Source organism: Fragaria vesca, unplaced genomic scaffold, assembly GCF_000184155.1.
Source record: "Fragaria vesca subsp. vesca unplaced genomic scaffold, FraVesHawaii_1.0 scf0513160_u, whole genome shotgun sequence".
Classification (NCBI taxonomy): domain Eukaryota; kingdom Viridiplantae; phylum Streptophyta; class Magnoliopsida; order Rosales; family Rosaceae; genus Fragaria; species Fragaria vesca.
This window is the reverse complement of record NW_004443448.1, coordinates 543838-555319: the sequence shown is the minus strand read 5'-3', so window position 1 is coordinate 555319 and position 11482 is coordinate 543838. Positions and strand designations below refer to the sequence as shown.

The window sequence follows — 11482 nt, the reverse complement described above, 5'->3', positions numbered from 1 at the left end:
TACATACATCTGTATTTTCATTGAGGCATATGAAAATATGTATAAAATAAAGACAAACTCTAAGGACCACCTAAATTAAAATTATGAGAAAAAATTGGACAAATTTGTGTCAAGTGATATGTTTTGGGCGAGGAATTTGTTACAGTAGGTATGGTGTTATCAATATGATCTTGAGGGAACATAGGTGATTAATATACAATTTTTTGTAATTACTGTAAAGTGATACCATGCATTCCATTCCTTTTTCAACATATCTTCTCTCAATTTAAATGTATATGTACCAGAGCTCAAGGGAACAAGAACAGATCAAAGACAAAGCAAGAGTAGATATCATGTGGTCCTTGTGTTTTCAGCTCATCAGCAATGGCCATATGTATGTAGTTTTTTGGATGCTAACAGCTTAACCAAGGTGGCTTCTAAGTACAAATGCAGTATAGCATTGTCAATAGGAAGCATTTTGTTTAGAAAATTCAGCTCATCAGCAATGGCCATATGTATGTAGTGTTTTTGGATGCTAACAAGTTAGCCAACTGACAGTACATGTAACCTATTTTTGTACATGGGATACAAAATTGTTAATGGAGGGACATGTATTGTACCATGTATTGCTTTTGTTTAATACATTATGTATATTAGTAACATTATCAGATCTATGTTCAATTTCTCATGCAATTCTGTTTTGCTTAATCTTTCCATAATAAATGAATTATTATTGAACATTATACCTATGTTTACATGCAAATGACATCAATGTAGACATTCAATAGCAAAATTGATCTAAACAAAAGCATTTACGGTAGCCGCGGCAACGCGCGGGCATCCTCTAGTGAGAAAGACAGAGAAATAACAAATGAAGAAACTGAGTTCACCAGGGAGGGACTGGATTGTTGAGAACTTCAGAAAGTTCCCACTTTAGATGAGCTTCAACATATGGAATGCCCTCATCGTTGCAATCTGCAATTCTACATATATATTTGTTGTCTGATTCACCCCGCTAATTGGTAGCAAAGGGTTAAGACCTCGGCTAAGAACTTCTTGAGGTGGTTGGATAAATGTGAGGGAATTTAAACTCTAAAGAAAAGGCATACCGAAACATGTTATTACACTGAATTTCAGAGTCTAGTTGCATCAGCTAGCAACATAAAACAAATTTAAACAACCAACAGAGAACAACAATGAAGGCAGGAACAACCCTTCCATAAACAGAAAATAAAGAGAAAAACCTCGGAAGAAAACACGAGCTAAGAACAAGAACTCAACTCAAAGGGAAATCCCATTTGGTAGCAATGAAGTTGAAACTATTTTGCTGCGAATTAAGGAGATTGACCCTCATGCTCTGATCTGCTGCATATATACCCCATGATTGACATTTATATATGCACTAGCTAAGAGCATGAGGATGGACCATCTCCTTAACTGCTACTTTTATCCAAAAGAAACCAACTTTTTGGTAACTAAGTTGAGTTTTTGGTAAATTGGTCACCCATTTGGTACCCAGAAGATAACCATTACTTCCAGAAGATGACCAGATCTACTCAAAACTTACTTTAGTTACCAGATAGATGACACCAATGTTCAGTGCAGCAGACGATATTGTATGAATTACGAGATAAGCAGCTGTTTGTTTGTTTGTTAACAACCAAAGGACTCTTCAGCACCCTTTGGAGACACATAGGCCAAGAACTCGGCATCAGTTTCAAATTCAGCCATGAGTTGCTCCTCCAAGCTGATGTATGCCTCTATTCCGTCGCCCTCTTTGGTGCCCATGAAAGCTATTATGTTCTTGAAGGTCAATGGTGCTGAGAACACCCACGCAGGCCTTCCCCAACCGAAATCATTATCATACGCTGGAAACCTGCAATAGCTACTGAAGCCCAACGCAACCACCTCTAGTTCCATTAGTCTAGCAGCATTCTCATTCATGGGGAGCCCTGACTGTTCACCGCCTTGCTGTAATCCATTGGTGCACTCATTGTCGACCTTGTTTATCTCTTCTCGTACTTCCCTCATAGCCCAACCATATGCATTGCATGCATCCCCAGTACTTAACAAGGGACCTGTCATGGCAACACGGTAAATGTTTCCAAAAGAATGTTTTGGCAACGGTGGATCAAACTTTGAGCGTAGGTTCACAGCATGGCTCACAATATACAACTTCTCATCATGAGCTCCTGTAATCTTGATGGTATTGGCCATATATCAACTCCATATGAAGGATGTTAAAGCATCAACACGTGAAGGGGGTTTCTGGTTTTCTTCCAAGCCTACAGCACTTTCCACATACTCTGCTTTGAGAGCCTCTATCATAGAGGCATTGAATAAAAACCTCTTTGTAACTTTATTCCTGGTGGAATTGAAGCTTGAATCATATGCCATCACATCCTTCAGCAGAAAACGTGTTCCTGACAGAAAGTCTGGATGCTCTATGTTGGATTCGCCACGGGCTTTGGCGGCCCAAATTTTGCTGAACATGAATTAAGATGACGCATCAGCAAGCCTGTGAGAAAAACATTGACCGATTGCGAACCCTCCACATTCATAGATGCTGAGCTGGACTCCTAGTGCCAACTCCTTACCAATATGATCATCAAGCTCAAACGGCAGGAATTTGCTAAGTTGATCAGGGATCGGATTCTTGAGGAAGTCAGAGAGTTTGCAATTGACATGAGCTTCAAGGTAGGGAATGCCCTCATCAGTGCAATCAACACACCAGTTATCGTGTTTGATTTCGTCCAGCTAACGGGTAGAAAATGGTTAATACTTCGGCTAGGGACTTCTTTAGTTGGCTGGAAATTTCAGTAATGTTTGGCACTACTGTCTTGTCATTGAACTCATAGAAGAGGACCAAAGGGTTATAAACCAGGGGAGATAATTGATCAAGGGAGGAGAGCTGGTAATGGCGAAGATGTGCAGGGGTTGGAGAAGATGGGGTGATGATCTCCTTGGAGACTACTTCTACTTCAACCTTCATTCTTATTAGCTAGATTGATCTTTTGAACTTGATTAATTGGCTACTAAGGTTATGTAGTTCTTTTAATTTTTGCCTACTCTGATCAAATTTATATACATGCAAAACTAATTGTTTAATAATCCTAGTTTGGTTGTTGTAACGTACTGCTAATAATATGCCCTACTGTGATCATATTCATATACATAGACAGCAATGTGTAGAGGTCAAACTATAAAGAAACTGACTAGAAATAATTTGATTTGTTCAAAAGAATAAAGAAATTGGAACTATGGTATTGATCGTAGATGGAAAGAAAGATATGCTACTGATTGGAAAAAAAAAAATGTCGTCCAATAGAATGACAGTCTATTTTGGTTTGCAACATACAAATGCAAAAATTAAAAAGGAAGAAAAATACTATGTTTAGTTATCGATATTAGTCTCTTGACTTGATCAACATTCAATTAATAATAAATACTGAGAAAAATATAAAACATTTAATTATTTAGTAAACAGAGAAATTTAATTTAATTTAATTGAAGTTTTATTTTACTTTTTGTTTCTCAATCTTCATTTTTTTTTTCAAAAAAAATATATATCCTTGACAAAGCGTGTTATTTACTAATAAATCATTAAGCTAATTGTGTTTATGATGGTGATCGTGACAAAAGGGACGAAAGAGTATAAGACTGACTTGAACAATCAAACTACCTTTTATAAATGTTAGGGGTAAAAGGTAACGGATCAAAAGTGTTACTTTTCTTAATCAAAATCAACTAATTGTGGCAAAAGCTTCTATGTTAATCTAATTGATAACAGAGTGGTTCAACAATTATTGAGGAGAACTCAGACTTCATAATTCAAAGCCAAGAAAGAGCTATCAGTTTCATAATCAGCCATGACTTCCTCCTCCAGACCAATATATATATATTGCCTCTAAACTTGTAGAAACATATATAAATGTGTGTGTGTGTACGTAGTAGCAGTCAGTTACTATCGGAGTGTGTAGTTCTCTATGCCTCTCAATTACAATATATGGTACTTACTGCTATACAGAGTCTAAATGAAACTGGCACCTAACAATAATCATCAACATAGTTAATGGCCTTGAACTATCATGGAGAATTACTCTATCGAAGATTAACTAGTATAAATATCTGGGAATATTTACCAGACTTATGGCTACAAGCCCTTTTCTGTCAATCACCCCGTTATATTTCCTTAACTTTCACTATAATAGATTCAGCTACATCATCTAATTCAATTGGGATGAACTCAGGATCACTACACTGCAAGGTAGCTTTGTAGCAGAGGACTCGACCCAGAGAAATAATCTAAACAGTCTAATTCACCGGCAAGACCATCAAAAGAGGCCATGAGGTGGTGGATAGAGAGATAGCTCCATCAATGACATGTTTAGAGATACTTTGACACAGATAAAGAACAATAATGCAACACTGTCGGGTCTACCTTTCTATTCCCTATTATGAGTGATAACTAGGAGGTTTCAGCTTAACCAAAAATTAAGTCCACAATTTGGTTAATAAATCTTGTGATTCAAACTGATAGTTTTACATTAAGAAAAATAGAGCAATTCGGCCACATTACCAAACTGGTTACCTAGCTGCAGAGCAACGATGGATCAACTCTAAAGAGAAGATTATTGTCAACAAACACAACAGTTCACCACCCGCTTGGAGACGCATAAGCTAAGAACTCGATATCAGTTTCAAACTTAGCCATGACTTCTTCCTCCAAGCTAATATATGCCTCTATTCCATCAGCCTCTTTTCTATCCATGAACACCACTAGATTCTTGAAGGTCAATGGTGGTGAAGATACCCACGTAGGCTTTCCCCAACCAAAATCATTATCATACAGAGGAAATCTGCAGAAACTACTGAAGCTAAATGTAATCAGCTCTCCGCTGATAACACTATCAACACTTTCATTAAGCTCACTCAAGTGATCATCACCTTGTTGTAGACATTTCATGTAGTGATTGTCAATCTTGTCTATCTCTGCTCGAACCTGTCTCATCACCAGACCATAGCGTTCTTCCCCCCTACTCAAGAAAGGAGCTGTCATGGCAGCACGATAAAGATTTCCAAAAGAAAGGTGTGGCAATGGGGGGTCAAACCTTGGACGCAGGTTCACAGAATGGAGAACCATGTACAATTTCTCAGTAGGTCCTGTATCCTTGGTGTTGGCCACATATCGGCTCCATATGAAAGCCGACAAAGCATCAACACGTGATGGGGGTTTCTGGTTTTCTAAGCCTTCACTGTCCCTATATTTTGCTCTAAGAGCCTCTATTATAGAGGTACTAAACACAAACCTCTTTGCTACTTTATTCCTTGTGATGCCAAGGCCTGCATCATAGGCAGTAAAATCCCTTGGTGGGAAGAGTTTTGCAGAAATAAACTCTGGATGCTCTATTTTGGCCTTATCTCCGAGGGCAGTGGCAGCCCAAGTTTTACTGAACATGAAATGAGATAATCCATCTGCAAGCTTGTGAGCAATGCAATGACCAATAGCAAATCCTCCACATTCAAAGATATTAAGCTGGACGCCTAGAGGAAACTTATTATCAATATTATCCAGTTCAAACGGCATGAACTTACTGAATTCACCAGGGACCGGATTGTTCAGAACTTCAGAAAGTTCACACTTCACATGAGCTTCAACATAGGGAATGCCCTCATCATTGCAGTCTACATATTTGTTATCTCTGATTCGACCCGCTAATGGGTAGAAAAGAGTCAAGACCTCGGCTAAGGACTTCTTAAGGCAGTTGGATATTTCAGTAACACTAGGCATAGTCTGGTCACTGAATTCATAAAAGAGGACCAAAGGGTTATAAACAGGAGGAGATAACTGATCAAGGAAGGAAAGCTGGTAATGGTGAAGATCATCAGAGGTTGAAGAAGATGGTTTGATAATCTCCTCAGAGATCAATTCAACTTCAACCTTCATCCTAATTAACTCAACTGATCGAGTTTTGGCAACAAAAAGAAATGCCCTTTGCCAATGAAAACTAAAACATATGTTCAAAAAGGAGAAGTAGTAGTTCAATTGATATTGGGTTCTAAGTTTGATTGTTGACTATGTGGTCTGTACTAAGATGCTGAGCATTCTCTCAATAATACAAGGCAGAAAAGTCTATATTAGCATTCAAAGTCTGACCTTTCTACTTCATAGAAACAGTAAATCCTGATCTACCCAAGATTATAAAAAAAATTAAAAAATCATAGTAGCAGTTCTACAATACTTAATCTTATACACAATAGAGGAGCAGATATTTATGTAGCGTTGCAACTAAAGATGAGAGAACCCAAATGGGGTTATAACGGGAAAGTAACGCCGGACTTACTCACTGGTTTATCGTCGCCGGAAAAGCATTCCCTTTTGCCGATTCCTCGCGGCCAAGACGGTATGGGAAGCTGTAAGATTGGAGAGAGAGTGATTTCAATACGGTTGCAATTGAAATGGACTCTGACAACAGTATTAACGAATTCATAGTCGAAAGTGATTCAAAGCCAAAGATGAGAAATTATATCTTACCTGACAAATTTTGGAGAAACCATGAGCCTTTACTGCCATTTTGAGTCCTCACATTCTCAGTTCGTTAAAAATATGGAGACGATGGCCCTCAGGTTCGATACAACCAGTTCCCAATAAGATAATGACTCTGGTACAGCTGGTGAGACCTTGAGAATTTTTTTGTTTTGTTTTTTAAAATAGTAAATCTTTATATATTAACAAACTATCATTATAATCATCAGATATTTTAAACAACAAGTCATCACACTCCTGACACTTCCCTACCCACATACCAGCAATTATAATGAACATGAACCAAAATGGTCCAAATGTCAGGACTGCTCACCTGCGGAACAATATTTAAGAGACAGAAAGGAATGAAATCTTGACAGCCGTTTAATTGTATATGAGATGATCTGATGAATAAAAAAGCATCACGTACGAAACTCTCTCTCTCTTTTCTTCCCAGCTTCGAAAGACTTCGACTGAAACTTGATCTTTCTCTTCTTCATCCCTCATCTCAAACTATCATATCTCATCTAGGATCAATCATTTTTTTATAAGTTCTTAATCTGTAGAGAAATATTCTGAAATGAGATAAAGTTTTTGCAAACGAAGGTGGGGGCTGGGGATTTGTTTGAGTCGGAGAAATAGAGGTTCGGCGAATGAAGTCGGATTGATTGAAGTGAGAGATCAAACGATTTTACTATTAGCACCAACTAAAAAAGCCGCACTAAAAAAACAAACAAACAAAAACCCAGACTTAGGTCCAAGAAGAGCCCAGACCCACCACCAAGACCACCATACCTCCGGCCCAAACCGAAGCCCGAATCCAAAAGGATGGATTGGAGCAAGCTGACCAGCCTTCACAAATCACGATTCTAGTCGTTGTTGCACCGTGCTCCACCGCCATGGACACCGCAGCTCCACTGGCACCGTACCAGACTTCGATGTCTTCATCTGTTTTCCGTAATTGTGATTTACACGAAAGGTTTCGTTTGGACAGATTTTGTTCAGTTGATTCATTTAATCTAATTTAGTACACAAATGATCTCTAAATTAGATGAAACTTTGCATGAATGATCTACACACTATGTTCTAGACACTGAATGGTGAATATATGAAAATGTGACTTAAAAGTGAGTGAAACGAGGAGCACCACACTTTAGTTTCAAAACAGTGTCCCGCTCTGCAAGGGGACTGTATATATATACACACACACACACACACACACGGAGCCGTTCCAAAGAGGACGTCTGCACAGCCCTTAAAGTGCGGACGTCCCTCCGTTCTCCACCGGACGGCTCCGACAATGGCGCGCCTCCACCCGAGCGGACTCCAGCGTTGTCCCCGATCACTTTCTCTTCCCGGCGAGATCGATTTGAAGGTTTGGGCAACAACTTCCACCCAAAACTTGAGACAAGATCGATCTCGCCGGAAAACTGGAATTCGACGGACTCGCTAGTGAGAGAAAGTGATCGGGGACACCTCTGGTGTCCGCTCGGGTGGAAGCGCGCCATCGTCGGCGCCGGACGGTGCAGAACGAAGTGACATCCGCACTTTAAGGGCGTGCGGACGTCCGCCTCTGATCCGGACTGTATACACACACACAATGATTATCAGGTCCAAATATCCTTGCTTATTCAAAAGGTACGGATTTTCTTAATTGACCCACTTTTAGATCATATCTTCTCATCTTAACCGTTCATATTGTAGGTATATATGAGTAGATTATCTCCACAAATTTTCAGCCAAATTAATAATTGTTAAGGCATTCAAAGATGTGATTTAGAACTAAAAACACGAACGATTCAGGTCGAACAGTTTCAATTCGTTCATAGATTTATTTCATTTTCAATATCTTAACAATCTCCAAATTAGCTTAAATCTCCAAATTAGATTTAATTCATTTTCAATACCTTAACAATCTCCAAATTAGCTGAAAATTTGTAAAGATGATCTACTCATATTAATGTGAACGGTTAAGATGAAAAAATGTGATCGAAAAGTGGGTCAAATTAAGAAAATCCGTACTTTTTGAATAAATAAGGATGTTTGTATCTGAAAAGGCCTGTATATATATACCAAAAATTAAACATATAAACACTTTCAAATCCCAAAATGAACATAACACATATACCAGGTCAATCAAATTTTGAGCATGATTAATCAAAATCCAAAAAGTACACTAATTTCCACTTGTGACTGAAATCAATAGTTTTACAAAAACAGCCAATTTTGGGTTTTGAAATTGAACACTAGCCATGAAACCAAACATAATAGCTCAATGATTCACCAAATTGAAGAAGGTGTGGAAGCGGTGGGAGACCAAAATCTATGAATCATACCTTCAACGATATATACCAGCCTTATGACAATGGGGATGAATCAATAATGATATGGGGGAGGCTCAGAAGGATTGTAGAAGAACTGAGATTTGAGAAGAGAGAGGAGGAAGATTAAGTAAAGAGAAGAGATTGGGTGTTGGATTATCGTAATTGGGGTTTTACAGGTTTGTTTTTCTATCCGTTTGATTAGTTTATTTAAGATCTGGCGGCCTTGCTGGGTTCTGTTGGGTTATGCGGAAGAATAAACTGTAGAATGGAATTGGAAACTCACAACCACAAATGTAAAATGTAGCGGAGATAAAATGATAAAAAACACCGGGAATTAACATGGTTCGGCCAAAGTGCCTACGTCCACGGGACAACAACAACAAAGAACCTCCACTATACGAATAAAGGTTACACAGAGAGAAACACTACTTCAAGACTCACACTTGAAGGGATACACTCTCACACACACTTTGTTTTGCTACACACTCAAACTCTCTACTTAGGAGTTTTCTATCTCACTCTTGATAATCACACAAGATGAGTTCACCCTACAACTATCACAAACTCTCTCTATTTTGTTTGTGACTCTGCCTTTTTTGGGTTCATGCTTTGGTGCAATCTTTGGTGCCTTATATAGGCAATGGGCTGCATGCAATTTCATGCTACGTGACATGCACAAGAAAGCAATGTCAAGCTTTCTTCCTCATTTTATGATTCAATGCTTGCATGCTCATCAATGCATGTCTCCTCCATTTTGTCAAAGATTGCTGCCACCACCACCCTAAGATTGTAGCCTTGTTTCTTACCTTTTAAAATATACTGCACCCACTTTGCTATTCCTCTAACAACCAGCCTTCTTTTCTTGAATGGGTCAGGAAGGCTGTAATTAATGCTTTCCCATGTAGTAAAACACCACATGAATTCCAACCTCCAATTAAGGAGGGACTGACCCATCAGGTTCGTCCCTCTCTGTCCCATTGATTGTGTCCCGCAGGTGAGCGGGACTGATATTGTTATTACAATATGCATGTAGCAAGTGTTGCTAATATCAGTAATATGAGAACATAAATTAGCATGATTATTTATCCTTTTCATATATATAGAATTATGGAGTATATGTAGTTCGCACTGCATATGCATCACGGATCAGTTTGTAAGATAGGTGATCTTGGCGGAGCCAAAACCATTGAAGTTGTTGCTGCACGCCGACGTATAAGCACCCATGTTGCGAAACACCAGCCAATTATTCACTTCCAGTTCTGGTAACTCACCCTCCAACACCTTGTCACCGGAATCACACGTCGGACCAAACACAGTCGAACTGTAAGTGCGAGCACCACCACTATCTTTGTCACATACCATCAATACTAGAACTGGATTCTTATCGATGTCATCGTCACTGTTATTGGACTTGGACATGAATTTCAGAGCAATGAACGATTCAAGTAGGGTTTTAGGTTCCGCAAGCCTCATGGACCCGTAAAACCCTTCGTTGATCCAGTATTGTCTGAGCTCCCCTCTCACACGCTTCCCGATGATATTGGTGGCAAGAGTGAATGGAGTCTCTGCAAAGAACCGACCCGGCTCGGCGATCACCGTTAAGCTGCGTCGCTCCTCCTCTGAAAAATTCGTCTCCACAGCGGTTTTCACAGCTGCCGCCGCAGCTTCAAAGAACGATGGCTCGGACAGGAAGCCACCGCCGATGTTCAACACATGCATGGGAGGCATGCAGAGCCCGGCCGCCTCCTGGAATACCACCTTAGCTGCCTCTATAGCTTTTTTGTATGCTTGAAAATTGTGTGACCTGCTTCCTATGTGAAATGAAACCCCGGAAACTTTGAGTCCTGCAGTTTGAGCGGCTTGGAGGAGCGGAGACACTTCTTCAGGGAGAGCACCGAACTTGGAACCCAGTGGCCACTGGGATCCGCTCTCGTCCGGAGCTTTGATGCGGATCAGTAAAGAACATTTCGGGTGCCATTTTCCGATCTTTTCAACCTCATCTACCGAGTCGAAAGTGGTTAGGTTAACACCAACTTCAGCAGCGTACTTGATGTGAGAGCTTGCTTTGCAGGGATTAGCATAGATGATGCGATCTGGCGAAACTCCGAGAGCCAAAATGGACTCGATCTCAGACGCACTTGCACAGTCGAAACTTGAACCTTGAGCTACCAAGGTGGCAAGGAGATCCGGGTGAGGGTTGCACTTGACGGCGTAGAAAGGTTGGACCATTGGAAGGTTACGTTTCCATGTCTCCATGAGATTGCTTACAAGACCTAAATCCAGGACGTAAAATGCTTCCTCAATTTGCTGCAGTTTCTTGATGGACGAAATGATTTTCTGCATGAAACATTCATCATCACCCAGACTGTTTTTGCTCACGACCTGATCTGGTGCACTTACATTGCAGGACTCCATGCTGTGATGTTGGTGCTGTATAATTAGCGCTAAAAGATTTTAGATTATAATTAACAACGTACATAGAGCAGAGAATATATAACATTGTAAAACTTAATTGATGAGACACATCCACGTACATGACTCCGGCCAAATGACAAAAATGAAAACAAGACAAATAAGACTCGTTCCAGTTGTTGAGAGCCAAGAGTTATCAAAGCTAACACATGCATGCCAGCTATTTCCCAAGTTTAGTTTC

At 39.7% G+C, this 11482-nt stretch overlaps 4 protein-coding genes across 4 annotated transcripts; all 4 read right to left on the bottom strand.

Moving 5' to 3' along the window:
* Nucleotides 1–1632: 1632 nt before the first annotated feature.
* Nucleotides 1633–2196, bottom strand: LOC101292181 (salutaridinol 7-O-acetyltransferase-like). The gene has a single exon (XM_004310134.1). It carries the CDS (start codon nt 2194–2196, stop codon nt 1633–1635), a length of 564 nt encoding a protein of 187 aa, XP_004310182.1.
* A 3-nt stretch (nt 2197–2199) lies between these two features.
* Nucleotides 2200–2971, bottom strand: LOC101291889 (vinorine synthase-like). Its single transcript, XM_004310133.1, has 3 exons — nt 2816–2971; nt 2528–2688; nt 2200–2464 (listed from the first exon to the last, which is right to left on the bottom strand). The coding sequence occupies exons 1-3, from the start codon at nt 2969–2971 to the stop codon at nt 2200–2202; spliced, it is 582 nt and encodes a 193-aa protein (XP_004310181.1).
* A 1495-nt stretch (nt 2972–4466) lies between these two features.
* LOC101292475 (vinorine synthase-like) lies at nt 4467–6604 on the bottom strand. The gene is made up of 2 exons (XM_004309979.1): nt 6515–6604; nt 4467–6393 (listed from the first exon to the last, which is right to left on the bottom strand). The coding sequence occupies exon 2, from the start codon at nt 5924–5926 to the stop codon at nt 4634–4636; it is 1293 nt and encodes a 430-aa protein (XP_004310027.1). The 5' UTR covers nt 5927–6393; nt 6515–6604; the 3' UTR covers nt 4467–4633.
* Nucleotides 6605–9763: 3159 nt separating this feature from the next.
* Nucleotides 9764–11244, bottom strand: LOC101291594 (ornithine decarboxylase-like). Its single transcript, XM_004310132.1, has one exon. It carries the CDS (start codon nt 11242–11244, stop codon nt 9976–9978), a length of 1269 nt encoding a protein of 422 aa, XP_004310180.1. The 3' UTR covers nt 9764–9975.
* Nucleotides 11245–11482: the final 238 nt, after the last annotated feature.